Raw genomic sequence first — 16714 nt, forward strand, 5'->3', positions numbered from 1 at the left:
ATTAACTTTATAATAAATACTAGCTGTAGGGTTTTTAAACTTTTCTTTGAAGTCTAAAAATGAAATAAATTGTGTCTTCTCGACGCCACGTTTTTATAGAAGTTCAGTTTTTCCAAGAAATAAAACTAATTTAGTTTTCATTTGTAACTACGTTTTTTCTGTTAAGGGCCTTCGATACTGGTTTATATGGGTTCTCTTAGACTATGGGGTGGTTGGATTATCGAGACAGTAGATTAGTATTCCAAAGAAATAGACTTAATTAAAGATAAAAACCAAATTTTACTATACCTGAGACATTGGACACAATTTGGCCAATTTACTTTGTGACATTTCACGAAGTAATTCTAAAACGGCGCATCTTACTCCCGCATCGTCCCATTCGATGGTTTCGTCTTGATTTCTGTAAATTTTTTGGGGCATTTTTCTGTTCATAATATCATAAGTAATTGAGATATTATCACTAGAAGTAACGCCAATTAAAAATCGAGACACTTTCCTAGACGTACGTACTATTGAAAAAATTATGTAAAATTTCCAATCACGATTTTGTGATTTTTTTCCTTCTAAAAATAAATAAAATAAATCCATTGACGTCACGCGATTTTAAATTATTCGTTACTTCTAATTTACATAAGGAATTAAATTATTAATAGATATGTTAAATACAATAATGAAAAAACAACCCGCAGTTAAAACTTGACGAAGCCCATTTATTCCTTTCTAAAATAAAGGAATAATCCAATATTTTTTTTTTACGTTTAAAGTTTGTTGTTTTTTGTTGTTGTAGTTCTTCAAATTATTTTTGTTTGTTTGTTTCAACACATTTTTGTTATTATTTAGTATTTTTTTTTCCAAATCATTTTTATTTATTTATTTATTTATTATTTACCTTCCGAGTTTAGACTCCTACTAGAGTGTTTATTACCTTAACGAATGCTTGTTTGTTTATTTGTTTACAATTTTTTTGAACCATTTTTATTTCGTATTAAAAATGGTTAATTGTTTATTAATTATTAATTTTTAAATCAGATTGTAATAAAAATAACATCAAACCATCTAACAAAATAAATTTTTGGTCATTGTTTAAAAAAACATTATTTCTTTTTTTTTGGTTAATTTTTAAGATTTTTTTATACAGAACAGAAAATTTATTTTATTTATTTTCAAATATTTAATATGGAGGGAATTATAACAAACAAGATTATTATGATTTTTTATTTATTTATTGTTTATTTTTTTTTCTATTGCTTTATTTAATGTTTATTTATGATTAATTTATTAATAATTTTGGATTACTTTTTATTTGTTTATTACGCAAGTTGGGCTTTGCGATTTTTCTTTTTACGTACGTTTTTTCTTTACCACCTTAATAATTTTTGGTTTATTTACTGGCTCGAGTTTGTTTATTTGTTTATCAATTTTTTATTTTAATTTAAAACACTATTTATTTATTTTTTTTTTTTTGGTAAAAAAATTTGTAACTCTTTATTTAAAAAATTGTAGTAAAACTTAACACGCCGCTGGGAAAAGAAAAATATACAATATTTACTCAAAAAAAAAAAAAAAAATTATTCTCCTATTTTTAACCCTCCCATAAAAACAAACAAACAAATATTTACAATTCAACATTGTCTTTTTTATTGTTTTTTTAGGAAATAAAATATCTTGGTTTTTGTAATTATAAATTTTAAAATTAAATAATAAACGTAAAAAAAGTTTGTAAGGGACGTTTTGGTACTGCGTACTTTTTCAGAGCCTTTTGTTATTTATTTATTTATTTATTTGTTTGTTATATATATTTATAATATTTTTGGACAAATTTGTGGACTAAACCCCCTTGAACATCATTATCATCTTTTGGTGGTACAAAATAGATTACTTGTAACGATTACCCAATATCTGGTAATTTAAGAAAATAAAAATAATCAAAAAAAAATGTTTCTAAAAAATAAAAATTTGTTCGCGACATAAAAAACAAACGACAATATTTATTGTTTTTTTTTTTACCTTGTTTCTAAAATAGTTTCGAGGTAAAATTGTATTTTCGTTCATTATCTACTAATATAGCTAATCTTCACTCTTGGTTCAAAGGTCAAAGGTCACCTTGTTGTTATTTTTATTTGTTCAACAGCAAAATTATTTAAAGACTCGATATACTTTGTTATTTAGTGTTTGTTTTTAGGACAGGATATGGCCCTCCCTAAAAAACGGTAATTCATTTATCTCTCAAGTTCGACTAGAACCTAATCCTTTCAAAGTAGTTATAATTAATACAAATGGAGGGTCGATTAAATTTGGAAAAAAAATATAAAATTAAACACTAACAATATTTACAAAACTGTACAAATACTCTGTTTGTTTATTTATTGTTTTGTTGGTCTGGGATTGTTCCAAATTTTAATTAAAAGGTGGTCCTTCCGTTGAATTTATTATAATGAAGGACCCGTCTCACCTTTGGCGCTTTCTTATGTATAAGTATAATTAAATTTAAGTATTTAACTAATGACGCCCCAATTTTAAAAATTAATTAAGTATAATTTTGTAACTTTCTGTAGTTAAAAATATTGATTGTTATACTAGTAATTGGGTAGCCCGCTAAAAATGGAAATTATTGGTACCTGTACTTACTTATTAATAGAATTTTTATGGGGTTTGTTTGTTTGTTTGTTTGTTCCGAGGTATTAATTATTAAGCGCCAATTGTTTTAAAATTAATTAGCCGGTATCATGGCAGATGATATCACAGTGCCGCGGCCGAGATCCCGCGAATGGAAGAAGAGTTGGCGCCGGAAGTTTCCCTGATGGCGGCGGACAGCGAATGAAGGGCGGCGGCGTTTTCCGTATCGCGGATGGCATTTTGCATGAATCTTTCGACGCCATTTTGAGGGTAATTAGCGATATTTAACCTCTTACACTTGGCCCGTCTATTTTTGAACCAAAATTGAATGTTCTTGGGTTCCAACTTGGGGAACTTGCTTCGATAGGGCATGTTGTTGAGGTCCTGGGTGTAACGCACGATTTGGCTATGACTCGGATGCGTGTTGACGGAAAACCAGGACTCGAGACGCGGCACTTCCGTCACGGGGTCGATGAATGTTCGGTTTCTTTTTCTCCTCTCCTCCAGACAGTTGACTTGAACCGGGGCGCAAACCCCGAGTCCGTTTTCACCGCCGTTGCCCCGCGATGACGCGTTTGACGTAGGTGTGGTCGGAGTGAAAAGGGGCGGAGATACTTCACCGCCATTGCCGTTCGGCGTGGCCATTTCGGAACCCGGTTGAGATTCTGGGGAATCGCGTCGTGGTGGTGGACTGATTCTTCCGGCGTCGTTGCTGCTATTCCCGTCTTCCCTTTGATCCATCAAGTTGTCCTCGTCGCCGGACACTCCGCTCGAATCCTCCATGGATTGTTCGCTGCTGGAATACTGTTGAGGTTCTTGTTTCACGACGATTTTATTGCTACCGTCCAAACTGATTTTGTTGATATTGTCCAAGCTGATGTTATTGACGGGGGTGGGAGGATTGGTTCTCCTCTCGTTGTTGGAAGTCTCCTCGTTCTCGATTCCTCCTCGGATGACCACCTCTTCCTCCTCGACCTTCTGTTTCTTAATGGACAAGTCGAGGGTATGGTCGTAATCGTCTTCTTCGAGATTCTCGTCCCCGGAATCCATGGCGTCGTACCCCGTTGAAGATTCCGGGTTGTGAACGCCGACGTGATCGTCGCCGTATGGACTGCCCATGACCAGACGATGGTGTCCCAGCAAAGGGTTACCCGTATCGAAACGTTCAATGTGGGAATGGCTTTCCCCGGCTAGCTCGAAATAGGGACTACGCAACCCGTTGGAGTTCCCGTCCAGAACACCACCGCGTTGTTCTTGCCTCTTATGAGCGGCGCGCGCGTTTTTGAACCAATAAACGACGTTGTTGATATCCAAAGGCTTTCGGCCTCGCCTGGACTCCAATGAATTCAGTTCTTTAACGTATTGCTGGATTTGTACCCGAGACGGATGTTGATTCTGATTGAACCATTGCTGCAATTTGGGGAGCTCGAGTTCCGGGTCGAAGGAAGTCCTTATACGCGTCCTGTGCTGGGACAAGGGCGGGGCGCTGACTAAACGCGGCGGACTCGTCGTCGAATACGTCACTTCCGGAGCTTGATGGTTCGAGGCAATTGATTTAGGTTGCTGTTTCTGCAAATGATGCTGGAGTTGTTGAACGGCGGCTTGTTGCTGTTGTTGCTGCTGGTGTTGTTGCTCGATCATACTGCGCTGGCAAATATGCAACACATTTTGAAAGTACCATTGGTCGAATCTCTTACGGGTATCCTCGTTTATTTCTAATTCGGAACGTCCTTTTGTTAAAGCAGCCAGCAATCTCTGAAAAGGAAATACTTTTTATCAAATACAATATTCCTAAAATAAAAATATATGACCTAAAATTATTATTATTTCAAATGAAAACCTTTAAAATTAAATTAAATTTGAAGATATTTTCCCCGCATATTAATACTTAATAAAAGTTGTCGTAAAGTTCAAATATTTCAAGTATTTATAACAAATAAAATAAAACTTAAGGATGATTATCTATTAATAAAACCCTTGCCTCAGAATTCGGAGGGAAATAATTAAAAATTAAGCAAAGCCCTCATTAAAAAGATAACAAAGCGAGCAAATATCAAGCTCAATTAATCTAAAAGAATATTTAAAACCTTTTCAAATTTAAATAGTAAATCGCCAAAAACGCGGAGAAAAATTGCAGCCATCGGCTTTCAGTTGAGAGAAATTATTTACTGCCCAAGAAATTGCAAAGATCCAAGTATAATTTTCAAAACAAATTCTTCAATATTTAAAAATTCTCTCTCTCTAGAAAACTACTAGTCATTTCAGTAATTTCGGAGATTACTTCAGGGCGGCTTGAGGGGTCGGATATTTTCCTTTAAAAATCCCCAAAAAGAAACTGCATTAAAGGGGGGGGGGGTGAATTGTTCAAAACGTTTGTTTTAGAATCGGTCTTAAAAAATTTGTTTTTGTATTTTCCCCCAAAAGTCCACCGGTCTCTCATTGGCTAAAATTCCAAGATACGTTTTGCGTGTTACCTTCTTTGATTGGCTGAAACTTTAGCCAATAAGATTACTGAACGGATTTGGTGCGATAATATGAACAAATACAGGCAGTAAAAATTATCGTATCAAATCTTTAACCCCTAGCTTTGAAAATCATTACTCAAATATTTTGTGGCGAGTTAGTTCCAAGCTTACAGTCACGTGACCCTGCTCAATCACTTAGTACTCCAGAAAATAGTAACGCTAATACTTCAAAATATAGTTCATGACAAGCCCCCACATAACGGAATAACGTTTTCGAACCACATTATAAAACAAACGTAATCAACACTTCACACTCCTTTAAATAAACCTGAGGATCGAAACTTAAAAACCTTGGCAGCATATCCGATCTCTCGGTCGGTCCGTTCGTTTCGCATTCGACATAAAACCAAACCGCTTTAGAAGTCAAAAGTCGAAGAGAAGAGAGTTAGTAAAGTCTTCTTAGAATTAAGAAACTGCGGGAGTCGAACGCGATGTATGGGGAAAGGAGGGGGGTTATATTTGTTTACCGTTAAATTTAAAATTTTCTCTTTCTGCCTCAAAAGGTATATAAGGTTGAAGAATTAGCCTTTGAAAATATATTTTGCGCGTTAATAAGTTAGATATTTACGATGTGGGGAGGCGAGGGGGGCGGCATGGAGGGGTAGCGGCGGGGGTTAACCAGGGGCTTTGGGAATGAGAGGAAAAGTTCTTTAGTGGGGTCGAATCTTTATATAAGGGATCTGGAATAGCTAATTCATAGTATGGGAAATAAACCCAAACCAAGGAATTAACCAACTTGGTTGGGAAGAAGGGATGGGTGATGCATGGGAGGGCATTGCATCTTCGTTTGTAAATTATTCTTAAAACATTACATACCATAGCATCCTGACGGCACTATCTTCTTATTTCCTAACCCCCATCTCTCCTAAAGAGAGAGAACTCTTAGGTTTTATTTTAACTTTCCCCTCTCTCTCTATACGTATTTACAAACTGTTTATTCAAACCTTACGCGAGTATTTAACTGAGAAAAATAATTGGGGACTTTTGTCAATAAAAATAGGCATCGAAATTTTAAAACAAAATGCCTTCTTTAATATACACTACAACCAAGAAGCGATATCTAGTTATAAATTCGCCATACAGAGAGCTTTCAGTTGGAGAGCTGAGTCTCATGACATAATTTACGCTGCCATATTGGTGGGTTTAAAGCAGGAATGAAGCTGAGACCACCCAATATGGCTACCAGAACAGTGGTAAGACTTGGGAGGGTGTGAAGTACTACTATCCCATCTGAAAGCTCTCTATTTCTAGCTTTATCTCAAGTCCAAACGTAGGTCCGGAGTTAATCCCCGCCGCCTCTAAATTACAACCAGCATGCATCTCATTGGTCCTTGAAAACTCACGTCAGCGCGACGCGAATGATAACGAAAATTACAGTCATATTTTCCGACTGAGGAGAGCTAGCGAAATAGCCCGGCCTCCTTTTACGTCCCCCCTTGTATTTTGAAAGGGGGACTGGGACTATGGCGCGCGAATACTTAGGCATCTTATACCTTCTCCCTAATAAACTAGATATCGCTTCTTGCTCTTGAGTTTCTACCTCACTTTCAAGATCCACTTTTGAAATATTCATTTTACAATGTAATGGATTCGTGTATTTACGAATTAAGGAGAATTTTATCCCTAGGCGCTATATCCAAGCTAATAAGCGAGTTCTTAAGATTTTTCCCTTTTCGGCTCCCAGGTACTATACACTATATACTTTCTCTCTTTCTCTTTCTCTCTCTCTCGTTTTCGAAAGTAAGTTGGGACTTCGAAAGAAGCAGCAGATTTGAATAACATTCCCGAATGCTTAATCATTACAGACAAGAAGAGAGTTTCTCCTCTTTCGCTCCACGCGTTAATTCAACGAGAACCAAAGCTAACTCTTTAATTCGAGAAAAGAGAGAAAAATTCCCGGTTTTATTCGATTGAAATTTCCACCTGAGACGGTTGGTTACTATCTAACTCCTTCATTTTAAAGGTGCTGCCAGAGAAAATTGGATTGGAATGGAAGGTACGTTCATTGCAAGGATGTCAAGGGATTTTTGGTTAGTCCGCTTAACTCTAATTGGTTGGTATTTAGTATTGGTTGTATCTGATTGGTTGGTATTTAGTATTGGTTGTATCTGATTGGTTGGTATTTAGTATTGGTTGCCTATGATTGGTTGTCATTTAGTATTGGTTGTATCTGATTGGTTGTCATTTATTATTGGTTGCCTATGATTGGTTGTCATTTAGTATCGGTTGCCTATGATTGGTTGTCATTTAGTATCGGTTGCCTATGATTGGTTGGCATTTATAATCGGTTGCCTATGATTGGTTGGCATTTAGAATCGGTTGTCTCTGATTGCTTGGTATTTAGTATTTGATCTGTTGCTACGGCATAACCGGAAATGTAACTTGAATTAACGCTGGTTGTAATAACAACTATGAAACCAATCTACCATTCCAGAACTATTTTCTCTGGTTGTATATGGTTATAGTGCAATTAGGAGGAAAGAAAGTCATCTTGTTAAGCAAAAGTCACGCCCCCTTATACCCCCCACACAGTGGGACTCGAGTTTTGTATATCTATTGCTACAGAAAATGGAGAAAACGAAGTAATTCCGTAAATAAGACCAGATCTTTACAGGGTGGATTAGTTATTCGACAAAGATAGTATTAACCTACTATCATTTAGTGAATTTCCCACTATTCCTGAGGACCTGAACAGATAATATAAAGTTCAGTTTACTAACACAAACCGTATGCAGTGGAGATTTGTAGTAGAATAACAACATTTCTCCCTATTGATCTTCGTAAAAATTGCCCAAAAGCTATAGTGGGAAAACCACTAGTATAGTTTGAATAACACTATTTCCTCATTAATCTCTTTGATTAGCTAACCAATCCTGTATAAATAGAAAAGCCGTGACTCTGAACATTTTTGGACGCTACAGAAAGAGGAAGATTTTGAAGCGGTACCGCCCGAGAACGGACAGTACATTGCGTAAAAGCCAGCCGTAAGGCGCGGTATAAACTTTTGCCGCCTTTTAGGTACCAGTTTTAAGTCGCCAAAAGGACTCTCTGATCATCATCTTGTGACCGGTTCAAATGACTCCTACCACGCAACTCCTCTTCCTTTTATAAAATTTCAAACCGTAACCCTCTTTAAAAGATATATCCATAAAAGGAAATGGGATGGGATGGGTGTGTGTACCCAGGAGTATCTTTTAAAAGATACTCTCAGAAGTCGTCGTACGTACGTACCCTCCTTGAGAAAGATCACGAGGAGGAACGAGATGGAAGCTTGGATGCTAAGAGGCTGATCGAGACCAAGCGAATTACTTTATATTTCTTAACTTGGGCGCGTGATACATACACCAAAGGAGCTTTTAAAACTTCAAAACCCCACCATTAGATTATGAAACGTTAATAATAACCTATTGACCAAGTCCAAAGTCACCAAACGAACCAGGATATACGCCGCCGTGTCACTTCCTCCCAGGAGTTCATCCCCTTTAAATTCCTTTTAAACAAGCGAGTTATACTATACCGGACAGAGTTTCTCGGTGTTTTAACCGCGACTATAGTCTCTGACAATCTTGGGTTTATCCTGGAAAAACGTAGCTTCTTCAATGAAAATTTAGCGACAAACCAAGCGGCTCAACTACTATAGCTCTGAAACGAGTACGCCAATGTAACCAAGTATACGATCTCATCTGGAGATTTCCATAAACTGGAGGCAATCCGCTAATTATCTCTGATGTAAAAGGGATCAGCTACGACAAGATGGGTTTCATTTTTGAGGTATGTTGCAAATTTTTCTTGGGATACGAAGTATATGATACTTTGGCCCATCGAACGAGTGGGTCCTCTAGGTTCCTTTCATCCTCGTATCCTTTCTCTCTCTTCATCTTTGGACTTGGTCCTATCTTTTCTGGATGGTCCTCCCCACCTCCGGGGTCTCTTTGCCTCTCTCTTTCTCTCCAAGCTTATTTTGCTACCTCTCCAAGTTTGGGATGAAGATGAGGATGAGGATGTAAAAGAGAAGAAGCTAAAGGCGAAATGACGACGTTGGAATACTTTCCAGCCTTTTCCCAAAACCCATCCTCCATCTCCTCTTCCCATCCCGCTCCCCATCCCCATCTTTCGGAAAAGATCAAACGTCGGAGAGCCGACGGGTTTTGCCCTTCTTCCTACGCGACCCATCCTTTTCTAAAGTCTGAGAGGAGGAGGAGGTATAGCGGGAAGAGATGGACAGGCAAAGGTTCGCGGATTTGTAACCCCAGAGTTTGATGAAAGGAAACTGAACCAGAATATAATCCCTTCTAATGAAGATTAAATTACGCAGACGAGGGCATAAAGCTCTCCATCCTCCCGATCTTTACATCCTTTGCTCCTGAGCTTCCCCCATCCTTTAACAAACTATTTCCTCTCACCCTTTCGAGTTTTATACTCCATCCTTTGGAAAATACAAGTTTTAGAGAGAATGGGAGGAGGTGGAGGAAAAAGGAGAGAGAGAGCGAGAAAAATCAGAAGGGGCATCGGCTCTCCACCAATGTACCACCACATTGGCTGGGTCCGCACCGTTTTATACCACCCACTACACTACTCTTCTGATCACGGATCGCTGTGTATAAAAGAAGAGAGAGCTAGGGTTTCGTTTCAGTTTTAGAAAAATCATCCCCTCTCCTTCTCCTCATCCTCCTCGGAACGAACGGACTTTCATCCAAAAAGAACTGTCTAATGTTTGCCAAATTAATTCATTTGCTTCCGAAGAGTGCGGCTAATAATGATATTAAAAGTGTAAGAGAGAGTCTAGTTCCCTCCCTCCCTTCTCTAGGCCTCGGCTTTGAAAGGAATCAAACGGGAAAGGGGCTTATAAAACCCCGGGATGGGGATAGAAAAAGGAATGGGCATGGGGGAAAAGGGGTCAAAATGAAATGGGCATCCCCTAAAAGATGCCGATACCGTGCAAGCTAGCTATCTGGTATGGTTGACTAAAACTTTCGCCTCGGCGTCGGTTCGATAGAATTAAAAGATGGGAGGGCTAGAAAAATCGGCTTTAAGACGTACGACCGAGGAAAACATCTCTCTATTTCATCTTTCTCTCTCTCTCTCTTTGGGAAGCTCAAGAGCGATACGGACAAGACGATCTTCTCTCCTGGGCGGGATGAAGTTTTAAAGAAGAGGGTTGTACCAACCGAATTGGTACGTACGCGGGTCCCTTCTAAGAAGATCCCGGTAAAGGAGGAAGTCTCATCGTGGCAAAGAGAGGTCCTACCTGCGTACCTGCGCAGTACAGAGCATGCATGGGGCTTTTTAAAAAAGAATAAGAAGTCCAAGAGCAATGATGGACCTGAAAGATGCGGAGGGATGAAGTTAAGATCGCGAGGAAAAAAGGGTTGAAATGCGTTCTTCTTGACCCTTTGAAAACGAAACGAAATGAAATGAAATGAAAATGATCTTTTTTAAAAACTAATATTGATTAGAAAGTCTCCTATTTTGATCCTAATGAGGTTTTGAAATAACATCTTTTAAGTTTTAATAAATATCAAATTTCATCAAATATTTTTCAATATAAGCTTACTTCTTTGTAAGAAGCTAACAGACGACAAGAAGAGAAGAACCTGTAGGCCTATAAATTCTTCATCTTTCCGTAGTAATTAATAATAAGGGATCAGATTAAAGATAATCTCTATTAAAGTTATTTAGGTATTTTCCCTAATTGATATATTTTGCGATTGAAACACTTCCACGGAAGTTAAGTAATAAGTTAAACATCCCGGAAACTACACTCTCATACATCCCCGGTTCTCTAAACGGGACGCCACGGCGAACGGTCCTCCTCGGATGAAGGAAGATGCTGGAGTGAGTGAGAGGGAGAAGGGATGAAGAGAAGCTCAAGAGCAGAGAGCATGCAGTCGGAGAAAAAAGATGCGGGTTGGATGATGATGATATTCTCACGCGGACTGCAGGGAGGATGGGTGGGAAAATTGAAAAGATGGTTATATAAAGAAAGGGTAGGGGGAAAGGCAGCTAGCACACATGAAAAGAAGACCCCAACCCCAAAGATGAAAGAGCGAAGCGGCGAAAAGATTTAAGACGCCGAGACTAATATCCGCTCACCTTTTAAGTCCTTTAAAACCCCCAAACATTACTTTGAACAACGTAAGAAACTAAAAGGGCCGAGCTATTTTGCAAGAGATGGGGGTTTGGGGGTTGGGGCATTAAGGGGAAGAGGAAGGGGGGTCGGATGGAAAAGAGTTAACGCAATTATTCGTACATTCTAGTCTTAAGATTTCTTCCCTCTTTTTCGTCGCTTGGTGGTATCTCTCATTAGTCAACTCTTTTTCGTCAAAATAGCCCAAAATCGTCCAACCCCAGATGGGGGACGGGCGGATGGAGGTTTATAAGGGGGTGGGAAGAGTTGAGGAAAAATTAATTTCCCACTCCGTGCCTTGTATCGTTGGTCTTATTAGAAGTGAATTAAAATTAAAGTTATTTAAATGAATAGACCGATAAAAATATTCGCCTACTAGTTGTTTTACCGCAATAAACGTGTGGTCCTTCATGACTGGTCAGAATATGTGGGCAACTTAGTAGAGCCGATATAGCAAAGGGGACCGGCGATTGGTTGCATTTCCGGCCACCATTTTACAAGATCGCAACGGATTAGAAAGATATTTAAGTAACTACTACTTAAGAGTAACATCCATGCAAAGTTTCAACTTCATATGGGGCGTCGATTTTAATGGAAATGTAGATACCTTCTGGCGGCCAACTTCGGATTAATCAACTTCTTCTAGAGTATCTATATAAATATAGTTTTCTTTTGACGGGGAAACTTTTCATTTGTCCGATTAGAGACAAAATAATTCCTAATAACTCGGGGTATTTTGCAAAAGGCGCGCGGACTCCTAAGACGTGGAAGGATGGAGGTCAAAGATGCTCTGGAAAAGGATGAGAGGAAGGAGAAGGTTTTCAAAAAGATCCAAAAGATGAAGAAGAAGAAGATGAAGAGATGGGATGTATGGGAAACTAGTCATCGAGAACTTAATACGATTTTCGCGAAAAATGTTTGATAAAATTCTCTTTTAGCTTGTAATTCTTTACTTCCTTCATTCATCTTTCTTTCCTCTTAATTTGGGAGGCCAAGCCCTCTTCAAAGCGAATTACTTTTAAACCCAAAGCATCATGAAGAGAAAATACCTTTTTAGCAATAATTCCTAGCTTCCCAAAAATGTCTCCATCAACAATATACCCGCCCACCCATCCTGGTTCCAGTCTTTTCTTAATACGATTAAAAAGATTGTACCAGGGCTTGGTAAGGAACCATGCACGTCGCATTTTTCTTAAAATTAAAACTAATTTTGCGTCATCAATGAAGCATGCCTAAAGATCACCACGCTGGCGGAAATTTTATTATATGCGTATTTTGCAAAATTTTAAATTATTTTCAAAGTTTTTATTATTAAAAAGGAGTTTTGTACTGAGATCATTTTAAAAGTTGAGGTTCCCTCTCTCTCAAGTGTCTAAAATAATTTTTAAAGGATTAAGATATGATGCTAAATTTTGAACAGCCAATCACTGAGCGACTTAGGTAATTAATTTAGTTTCTTCAATAAACGGTATTGCAATTTCTAATCTAGAGGATTTTTCTGAAAACGTGTTAGGAGAACCACCTAGACTGGTCACAGCCTCATTCAGTCTGGGAAATAAGGATATTTTTGAAACTAGTCCTTGGGACCAGTGACCCTAGCTCCTAGTGTCCTAAATAATTAACTGGTCTCAGGACTGGTCCCCACCTTTGTTCTCCTATAGATGTACAATTAATAAACTGGTCCCCATGACCAGTAACCCCCACTTCACTTTTTGAATTAAAACACTAGTCCAAGCAATTAATAAACTGGTTTTGGACCAGAGGAAGTGTGATATTTCCCAGACTGGCACAGGCGAAGATATCCACAAAATACACCATTCAAAATGTTCAATTACCCTTGTACATGAACAATAACAATCAAAACCCTGCTGCACTTCAATTGAACATTACACTTAACTAAAGTCACAATAAAAATTATGATTCATAGATCATTATAAAATATTGGTTGAAAAAGACAGTAGTTTCCAGAGCCACTATATACCATCTTTCCCTGGTAAGACAGTAGTAGATCTCCCGCCAAAGTTAATCCCGCTCCTAAATAGTAGTACGCGGGAAAAAAACAACCCCTCCCTAGACAGGGAATGGATTGACGTCACGGAATAAGTAAAGATGGAGAAGAAGGGGATCTTAAGAAGAAGTGAAGGAATAAGGCGGATCATCGTGAAATCCTCCATCTCAAAATTTAAGCAAAAACGAGCAGTTTTTGAATGAGAAAAAAGAAAATGGTGGTGGGGGTTTGGTGTATTACCCACCCATCAACCTTTGGTATATACTGTATAAAGGAGTGGCATTAAAAAAGGATATATTGGAAAAACGTAACGGTTATACGCTTGTTGCGTATTAGTCAGATGAGAGATTTAAGGGATTTATACCAAAGGGGGGAGAGGGGGATGAAAAAGATGAGGATGGAAAAGAATTTTTGAAAGAAAAAAATCTCTCTCCCTCTCCGCTCTTCATCCTCCCTAGCTCAAACATAACCCTGTTATACTCTCCGTAAGTATGGGACTGTCGTAGAAGCCAATGTATGGTTCTTAATAAATATTTCCTATAAAGGATGGGAAAACTGGGATAGTGATTTCTTTGTCAATTTGCAAAATAGTATAGGCCTAATAACGGAACGCTATGTGCAAAATATCAGCAAGGAAATTAAGATTAGTATTAACTTCTCTAGTATATCATTCTGAATTTAACTCACTCTGTTTAAAGCTATTAGGATCTACTGGTATTGTTTTCTGGTATATCAAGGTCATAATTAATTAATTAATTAATTAATTTGTTAATTGTAGGCGCCAGGAGGGGGAAGTAAATATATTCCGAGTCTAAAAGATCACTGCAATCATAATTTATGCTAATTTGGTCGCAAAAAATTAATTTCATAGACTTGTCCTCTCATTACGATATTCACATACTTAGGGGGAGTATTAAAGGGTTGGGGCTTCACCGAAATCCCCGTCCGTAACTTTTATTCTTTCTTCGTTACTTCTCTCTTTCTCTGTTCTTTTCACTCGCTCATATCTCTTTGGATAACTTTTTACCGGATGGCTGAATTAGAGAGCTAAAGAAAACTTGTCATTTTAAATAAATGATACTTGGCTGGATATAGAGTTTAAATCAATATGTAGAAGAAAAAAGGCATAAAAAACAACGCCTTAAGAAAAAGGAGAAGCGATTTAAAAGCGATTATCACGTATCTACCCACAATATAATACCTTCCAGGAATGCATACAGTCACTAGGAATAATTGTGGGCCCCATGTTAATTTCTATGATTTCAGGGTTTTGTTTACCGGGCTTGAGAAATTACTACACGTCACGCCTATGAATAATTCTGATGGCATCTTTAATCTAACCGTTGTTTCATTGGTTAATTGGTAGAAAATCCAGTTCCTATGCGCGTGCGCAAGGTGCAAAGCGTAATGAGATAGATTACTAATTCGCCAGGTAAAATTAGTCATACCTAACAATCTCTTCAAACAAAAACGTTGCCTAGATACGGTGGTGAAAATGGCTGGTGCGTACGCGATCATTCCAATTATCTATATGTATTCCTGGACTATAGATACGTCCTTTTTGTTTTTAATTTTAGTGGAGAAAAAGAAATAAGGAGAAGATAATAAGAAAAAGCGAGGAGAATGGGGATGGTGAGGTAGAAGGCTTCTGTCAATTTTTTAACCTTTTTTTTTCTATTTTTTTTTGTTCATCCTCAGACACTCTCTTTCAGCCTCTGAGAATCTTTTTCTTTATATACAAATTTTTGTTTTTTCAGTTCAGAAGTAAAAGAAAAATGCCTAACCTCTCTTACGGTTCAATCGGAATTTGCCATGAGTTAAAACTAAAGGATTGGGGGAATTCTATATAAAATTTCTTTTCAGATTATCTAGAGTCAGTTTAAGGATTTTTGGAGGTTGACTAATTTGCATTTAGGAAAAAAAAATAAATCCGGATTTTTCGTAAGTAAATAATTAGCTAACTAATTTATTTGCACGCTTACGAATGATTGTTAATTGCCATAAGCGCACTTTAAATATAACGCACGTCAACATAACGTCTGAAGAGACGTTTATGGGTCAGTTTCTTAAATTCTGTACTGTATTTCAGTTTCTAAAGAGGACCAGGCTACCAGCCAAATGAGGAAATTATTTTTGTAACCAAATTAGCATAAATTATGATTGCTGTATTTTTACTTCCTCCACCTTTAATTAATCAGCCTACTTTGAAATTAACTAACAAATTAATTAATTTCGAAATTACGACCTTGATATACCAGAAACAACACGAATTCCAAACGCCCCCTAGCTTTAAAAACAGCAATTACTGAATGACCGTTGATTTACTAGAGAAGTTAACACTAATCTTAATTTCCTTGAAAAAAGTATAATTTTTTTAAACTATAGTTTACTATTGTGGACACTACGGTGACCACTGGTCAAAAGGACTGCTTTTGACCAGTGACCACTGTAGTGTCCACAATAGTAAACTGCCCCTTAGAACCAGAAACCCCCCTTAGTTTTCCTATAAACTGAATTTCAAAGGACTGCTTTTGACCAGTGACCACTGTAGTGTCCACAATAGTAAACTGGCCCTTAGAACCAGAAACCCCCCTTAGTTTTCCTATAAACTGAATTTGACCAGTGGGTGAGGTGGACCTCATAGCTGGTGCATATGATATCATCCATGGTAAAAACGGTAAAACCCCACCAGCAATCCTTATCCGAGTACCTTCGACAGATATTGCAATTCCATCTGGTTCCAGTAATTTCACTTTTTTCTATATTTTAAGCTCAGGATTTCTAATAAACCGAACTTGACGACTAAGAATAACCGGAGGCAAAAAGAGGAGGCTACATTTTTTTATTTTTATTTTTTTGGATGCTACCTGCATGGTATTATAAGATATTTATTTTAAGGATTTTAAAAATCTTTTTTTTTTATTCTTATTTAGAAAAGGAATTAAGCAGGGGGTTTTTTACCATAAGGGGGCGTTGCCAATTTTAGGCAAGCAAAGCTCTCTCTACTCTGTACTCTGGGTTTTAAGTTTTTGCAAATCCAGGTTTAATAAAGTGGTTGTATATGTAAGGGAGGAATCGGAGTTTCGGATACGGATGGTGTGTGATGGGTTTTGTCTTTTCACGGCGAGGGGCTACTCACTCACTAACTTATTTATGGAGTCCAGGTATACTTTGATTATGAAAAGTTACGCGTTATCACAGTTTAAGGTGATTGCCCCTCGTTTTTTGGGTTTTAGTAAGACTTATTATTCCAATAACTCCTACCAAGGAAACGAATAGTATCTTAGAAGAAATGAAATCCCCCTTTCCCGCTTTTTCCTTGTGTTATTATAAGAGAAGGGGTTTAAAACCCCGTCTTATTAACGCGGGATCAAGACAAGATATATTTTCATTCGACAAGAGATAAAGGGTTGTTGAAACTATGGCCTCGATTACAGA

General features: G+C 37.6%; 1 protein-coding gene across 3 annotated transcripts in view; it reads right to left on the reverse strand.

Moving 5' to 3' along the window:
• Window positions 1-689: 689 nt before the first annotated feature.
• LOC149718230 (homeobox protein dve-1-like) overlaps window positions 690-16714 on the reverse strand; it is a 133544-nt gene continuing 117519 nt past the window's right edge. For all 3 annotated transcript variants that reach the window (XM_089835067.1, XM_089835006.1, XM_089834928.1), the window contains one exon: window positions 690-4371. In XM_089835067.1, the coding sequence (XP_089691193.1) occupies window positions 2740-4371 (1632 nt within the window). In that variant the 3' untranslated portion in view covers window positions 690-2739. The remainder of the gene's footprint in view (window positions 4372-16714) is intronic.

Source organism: Phalangium opilio, unplaced genomic scaffold, assembly GCF_054372755.1.
Source record: "Phalangium opilio isolate 3A_F unplaced genomic scaffold, DU_Popi_V2 ptg000002l_1, whole genome shotgun sequence".
NCBI classification, from domain to species: domain Eukaryota; kingdom Metazoa; phylum Arthropoda; class Arachnida; order Opiliones; family Phalangiidae; genus Phalangium; species Phalangium opilio.